Source organism: Octopus bimaculoides, chromosome 6, assembly GCF_001194135.2.
Source record: "Octopus bimaculoides isolate UCB-OBI-ISO-001 chromosome 6, ASM119413v2, whole genome shotgun sequence".
NCBI classification, from domain to species: Eukaryota; Metazoa; Mollusca; class Cephalopoda; order Octopoda; family Octopodidae; genus Octopus; species Octopus bimaculoides.
The window spans coordinates 61269383-61276503 of record NC_068986.1 but is presented as its reverse complement, the minus strand read 5'-3'; the positions used below and the strand labels follow the sequence as shown (position 1 = coordinate 61276503).

General features: G+C 36.9%; 1 protein-coding gene across 12 annotated transcripts in view; it reads left to right on the top strand.

The window, feature by feature from the left end:
• Window positions 1-7121, top strand: part of LOC106873629 (jmjC domain-containing protein 8) — a 442493-nt gene that overhangs the window by 204346 nt on the left and 231026 nt on the right. For all 12 annotated transcript variants that reach the window (XR_008264424.1, XM_052968758.1, XM_052968763.1 and 9 more), the window contains one exon: window positions 2022-2531. Coding sequence is in view for 11 of the 12 variants with exons in the window: in XM_052968754.1 (XP_052824714.1) it covers window positions 2022-2531 (510 nt within the window). In the remaining variant the exon portion in view is untranslated. The remainder of the gene's footprint in view (window positions 1-2021; window positions 2532-7121) is intronic.

Sequence of the window (7121 nt, the reverse complement as noted above, 5' to 3'; positions counted from 1 at the left end):
TATATATATATATATATATATATATATATATGCATATATGGGTACAGGACTTCACAAACAGTAAACAACATGAAATATGAAAACAAATGAGTTGAATATGCAAACAACGAGAGAAACAAATGGAAAACAGGATGAGTAACATAAAGAATGACTCTTCATCAGTTGTCGTCTGTCTATCTACTCCTCGTTTCAACCATTGAATGATAATATGAATCTTCGCAGGTAGTTGCTCCCACAAATACCAAATTAAAATTTGGGATTTATGGAGGGTCAAAGTTGGGAACAAAAACAGGACAGTGGAGACATACAAGGAAAGTGAACAATATATAATATATATATATACACATCTGTATGTATACTTCTGTATATATATGTATCTCTCTTGCTCATTTATGCATGTATATATATAGTTGTGTATATGTCTGTCTGTCCAGCTCTTTCTTGTATTTGTGTGTGTGTCTGTTGTACCTCTGTATTCTTATATAATTGTTTACATACAAATATACCTGTACATATGTATGTGAACTTGTACATATATATGAGTAGATAAATATGTTTATATTAGTCATCGTCATCATCATTTAATGTTTGTTTTCTATGCAGGTATTGGTTGGTTCGTTTACCAGGAGCTGACCAGCTGGAGAAATGCCCAGGCTCCAATTGTTTGCTTTGGTACAGTTTTTACAACTGGATGCCCTCCCTAATGCCAACCACTTTACAGAGTGTACTGGGTCCTTTTTACATGAGACCTGCACGAGTGCTTTATATGTGACACTGACACTTTATATGTAGAACCAGAATGGATGCTTTCTATGTACCACAAGAATGGATGCTTTTACGTGGCATCAACACAGCAGTGTTTTATGTGGCACCAGCTCAGGAGCATTTTACGAGGCCCCCAAACAGGTGCTTTTCTATATGGCACTAGCATCCATGAGCCCACAGGGTAAAGACCTCTAGGCTGGCAGAGGGACATGCCTCTATCTGTAGATGACTATGATTTTACTTAGCTTGATATGTCTTCTCAAGCACAGTAAATTACCAGAAGTCTTGGTTCCTTGTCATCTCCTCAGTGAGGCCTAGCACTCAGTATTACTTCTTCGTCTATTTTATTATTTCCCTGGGGAATTCTTTGCCAGTCTCTTTGGTTCATCTAGTTTATTGTTTTTAGTCAGGCTTCAAGAAACGTATTGCGGGGAAATTTTTGTAAACTCTATTTTCTAAATCTGAAGGTGCACCATTGAATAGTGAGTGGGGCAATAGTCTCTAGTGCATCTGCTTAGTGACAGACATGGTGTGGCAGCAGGATTTAACCCTTGTCATACTTTCACAGTCAGAAGTGGTTGTCAGAAAATTTTCACAACTTCACCAGCCCCAATTTCTTGCCTTCTGGTTTCCTTGATTGTAATCCCATAGATTTCTGTGTGGGGTTCAATCAAAGAAGACACCAACAACTCTGCCTACAACACCAAGTCCAAGCTACTGGTTAAGATCAAGGAGGTGTTTGAAGATCTTCTCAAGGACACAGTGAGGAATGCATGCACCAGGTTCTGGAGTTGCCTTGAGGAAGTTGAGGGCAGGTACTTTGAGTAAACTGTTATCTCCCAGCTATAATCTAGTTGATAATTTTTGATTTTTTAAAATACTTTTATTTTTGGAGGGGATTATTGTGGATTATTGTGTTTTCTTTTCCTATTAGCTAACTGTCAAACTTAGCCCAAACACCCTGCACATAAATAAGACAGTAACTTCCTTGTAAAGAGAACTGATTTTGTATTGGTCCAACTTAATTCTAAGTTTGAATACTGCTGATCCTTACTTTATTTTCCATTATTCCAGAGAATGAGGTGATGGTGGATAGAGGATGGTTGTTGGTGAATAGCAAAAATGTACCATGGCAAATTTTGTCACCTATCCTCTCAAACTGATATCCTTATGTGAAATCATTATTGTTCTCTTGTATGTTCTTATTTCATCCATTATTTACTTTTATTGAATCTTTCTTCTTTTTTTTTTTCTAGAGAAAATCTCAAGATGAAAATCAACCAAAAGACAGCGAATAAAAATGTTTCTGTTTTCCATCGAAAGCTATTTCTTTTATCTTTAGGAGCATGTTTCATTGCTCTTGTGAAGATCCCAATTTTTTCACAATGGTTGTTTGATTTCAAAAATGGAGAAATAAAGAATAGCAATGGGTGGAATGTTGGTGATGAGGAGGCTCTACGCCGATTCAGTATTTCTTTTTGTGATATTGATAGAAAATCAATTTTGGATATAACAAGCAAAGAATTTGAACACCAGTATAGATTAAGGAAACCATTAATACTGACATTTCATAATGGTGCTAAGGATTGGATTAACAGTAGCATGTGGTCTCGTTCAGAGCTTAAAAAAAAATATGGGCAATGGCTTCTTTTGGTTGGAAATGCCCGAGAAATTGTCCGACATGGTGGTAATGGACATATTCAAACCTCAGTAGAGGACTTTTTGGATGATAAAATGCAGCAAACTAATCTTCAAGGTGAACCTTTGTAAGTACTTTTTACTTTGATTTGTTTAGATTTTAAAAATATTTATAATACAAGGTTACACTGAATGGCTTTTTGGTAACATTTCTTTGAATTGCACTTATATTTATATTTGTTTAGTGTGAAATGTTTTTTTTAACACATTTTCCTCCTTATGTTATGGCTTAAGCATTGAAGCAAAACATAGCTTGCCATTTTGTAGCTATTAGATATCATATGGGAAAAAAATTGATTGAATATCAAATGATAAAAAAATTTAAAAAAAAGGTACACTAGTGCCTGCAAGAAATACTTTGATTAATTGAAATATGTGTTTGTGTTAAATTTTGGTTCCTGAAAATAACTCTTAAAAAATCGTCAAGGGAATTTAGAATGACATGAATTGATTTAAATGGGAAATAAGTGTAGAGAAACTAAATTTGAAATAAAATCTCAATAGTTCTTTTTTTTTTTTATCTCTATCAGTTTATTTCACATCAATACAAAGTTGAAGGAGTGGTAGAAACAGTAGAAACTGGGTAGTATTACAGTATTTTGCCTCATCCCTCTACATTCTATGTTCATGTACCCTCAGGGTACTTGAGTCAATTCAGTTAACTATACCCTTCCCTTACACATTTCTCACACTGTATTTGTATCTATGTAAGAATCAGCATTAATCTAATTTTTAGATTAGAATCAAAAGTCACAAATCAAAATGATTTGTTGTGTTCAGTTTCATGGAAGAAATTTTTGATCAAATACATTCCAACTGTGACCATCCCATCTTTTTCATGAGCATTTAACACCACCCATCTTTTTGGTATATCTATAACTAACATTGTTCAATGTGTCATTCTTTTTACAGTGGTGGGATGTGATTGGAGTACAATTTTGCTGTTATTTCTTGAAGGTTGAGTGTGTAGAGCAGTGGTTCTCAGCTGGGATCCATATAAGATTTTGTTGTTAAAATTTAGCTGCAATAATAATTATAAAAATAAAGTATAATTTTTAAAATATTGGATGACTAGGAGGATCTATCCAAGTAAAATAGGAATCAAAGGGATCCATGGGTGAAAAATGGTTGAGAAACACTGGTGCAGAGGCTCTCTCCTTAACGTGACGTGATTTGGAGAAACTAAATTCAAACTGAAATCTTTCCCTTGTCTCACTCACTTTCTTTTCAAAAACTCCTTCCTTCCTTCCTTCCTTTCTTTCTTTCTATTGACTGTTTAAGGGAGAATTCAATTAAGGTCATGGAACTAACTTTTTGGTAACTGTATTATATTTATATTTTTACTCCTGTGTATGTCTTGATGCTTTTTCTTTTCACATTTCAATATTTTAAAGGAAATTATTGAAGTTTTTTTAATAATCAACGGTTACTTACTCAGTTGGGGTGAGTACAGATGATTTAATAGTTAATGTATTAAGATACTAACTGAGACCTTAATCATTTGTATCTGGTACTGTATTGTATCTTTGATCAAGTTGCTTAACTCAAAAAGCTCATCTGGCTGAAAATAATAGGTACCACAGAGTAGAAATACTTTGCTGTTGTAATTAACAGCAACATTGTAAAACTGATAGATGTTTCATTAACTCACAGTGCTAAACTGAGCTTCTCTTGTGAATGTAAGAACACACAATGTGGCCAGAAGAGGAGTTAGTATCTATTGGTCTCATCTAAAAATCAATAGGGTTGATCACTCATTGATGGCTATCTCTATCATGAAAAATACAGTAGTTGACATGGTCATTTGATAACTGATAGATCTGCTGACGAAAGAAGGAAGACTTCAACTCATTACTTTGTGGTCTTTAGTGTTGTTCTTTAACCACTCTGTATTCTTTCATTAACAAAAAGAGAAAATGAAAATACATTAATTAAATGTAGAGTGACTGGGAGGTTATTGAGGGTGGACTACTAAATCTATTTGACGCTTTGTTTAAACCTTTTCACTAGAATTATGGAAAAACCAAAACACAATAACTGCATGATGACAGTAATAGATGTAAAAATACACAAAAATGAGAAAAATGAAGGAACTGCATAGTACTAGTTTAAATAATTGTTGACTTTTGTGGTCACATATTTGTAACAGGGTCTAGACTTTTTGACAATTGAATCACATCTTTGTGTGTGTGTAATCATCATCATCATCATCATCATCGTTTAATGTCCGTTTTCCATGCTGGCATGGATTGGACGGTTTGACTGGTGACTGGCAAGCCAGGAGGCTGCACCAGGAGGCTGCACCAGGAGGCTGCACCAGGAGGCTGCACCAGGCTCCAATCTGATCTGGCAATGTTTCTACAGCTGGATGCCCTTCCTAATGCCAACCACTCTGAGAGTGTAGTGGGTGCTTTTTATGTGCCACCGGCATGGGAGCCACTCAGGCAGCACTGGCATCAGCCACATTCGGATGGTGCTTTTTATATGTTACCAGCACAAGAGCTAGTCAGTGGGGTGGGGGTGGCATCGACCACGTTCAGATGGTGCTTTTTACGTGCCACTGACAACAACCTACGCATGAATGGTGCTTATTGCATGCCACCAGCCTAGGAGCCAGTCAGGCAGCACTGGCATCGGCCACAACTACAAATTCCATTTGATTGTAATTTGATTTGATTTTGATTTTGATTTTACTTGACTCAATAGGTCTCCTCAAGCATGGCATGTCGCCTGACAATTTAAAGGTACTTTTTAAATGGGCTGGTTATATGACACTGGTATAGGCTATGGCTGTGATCTCGCTTTACTTGCCGGGTCTTCTCAATCACAGCATATCTCCAGAGGTCTCAGTTTTTTGTCATTGTCTCTGTGAAGCCCATTGTTAGAAGGTCATGCTTCACCACCTCATCCCAGGTCTTCCTCTTCCACGGGTTGCTTCCACTGTTAGAGAGTGACACTTCTTCACACAGCTTTCATCATCCATATGTAGCACATGACCATACCATTATAGTCGTCTCTGTTGCACACCACATCTCATGCTTCTTATGTCCAACATTTCTCTCAGAGCACACTGACATTACACATCCAGCGGATCATACTAGCTTCATTTCTTTCAAACCTATGCATGTCTTCAGCAGTCATGGCCCATGTTTCACTGCCGTGTAGCATGGCAGTTTGCACACATGCATCATACAATCTGCCTTTCACTCTGAGCGAAAGGCCCTTTGTCACCAGTAGAGGTAGGAGCTTTCTGAACTTAGCCCAGGCTATTCTTATTCTAGCAGCTATTCTAGTGGCAATGCTCTCCGTGCATCCACCCCCACTACAGACTTGGTCATCTAGGTAGTGGAAGCTATCAACTACTTCTAGTTTCTCCCCCTGGCATGTGATAGAATCAGTTTTCTGAACATCTGCGGTGTTTATTGCCCCTGTGCATCTGCCGCACACAAAAGCTATCTTCCCGGTTAACCTTCCTTTGATGTTACTGTACCTCTTATGTGTCCATAGCTTACACTGGGTCATCTTATGGAATTTCTACCTATACCTTTTCTGCAGATTGAGTAGGGCCATCTACCTGAAGGGGTTTGTGATGTGTTCGCCTTCCTGCTTACTAGGACTTGGTTTTTGCAACATTGACTCTAAGACCTTTTCATTTTAAACCTTACTTCCGCACCTGAAATTTCTTCTCTAGTTCTGGTAGTGATTTTGCTATGAGAGCAATGTCATCAGCATAGTGGAGCTCTCCTCTGTTATTGCCTGGAGGACTATGATGAATAAGAGGGGGGTGAGGGCTGATCCTTGGTGAACCCTACTTCTACCCAGAATTCTTCACTATACTTGTTGCCAACCCTTACCTTACTAACAGCACCCCTGTACAAGGCCTGTACAGCTCTTATTAACCACTCGTCAATTCCTAGTTTCTGCATCGCCCATCAGATAACGGATCGGGGAACCCTGTTAAAGGCTTTCTCCAAGTCAACAAAAGCCAAGTATAAGGGTTTATATATATGTATATATATACAAAAATAAGAGGAATGACCAGCAAAAGTGGACTCCTATATGTTAGAAATAGATGCCAAGTCATCTAACCACGAAAAAAATATGTTCTCAGTAAAAAAAATTAGCAACACAACAGACTGTAAAAGGGCAAGACAAATGAAAAAATACTAAATAAAAAAAACGATTAACCTACGTACCATGGTTTCACCTGCTAAAACTTACATAAGTAAATATCTGCAGGATCATCAGCGTAGTCTGTCGATTTAAAAATATAATTTCCAGAACTAAACATAAAACGTCCACCTGAAAGGGAGCACGTGTAGAGTTCTACAAATTACATTCAGTGTATCCCTTCAAATGTCTTCAATCTGGTGCGCTAAGTCCGGAAATAACTCTGCAGTTAATAAATTTTTGCAGCTAATTTACCGGTTTGAGAACATCATTATTTAAAATTTATTAATAAGGGTAGAAATTGATATTAATCCGAAGATTAAAATTATATTACATACAAAAATAAGAGGAATGACCAGCTAAAGTGGACTCCTATATGCTAGAAATAGATGCCGAATCATTTAACCACGAAAAAATATGTTCTCAGTAAAAAATTAGCGACACAACAGACTGTAAAAGGGCAAGACAAATGAAAAAATACTAAATAA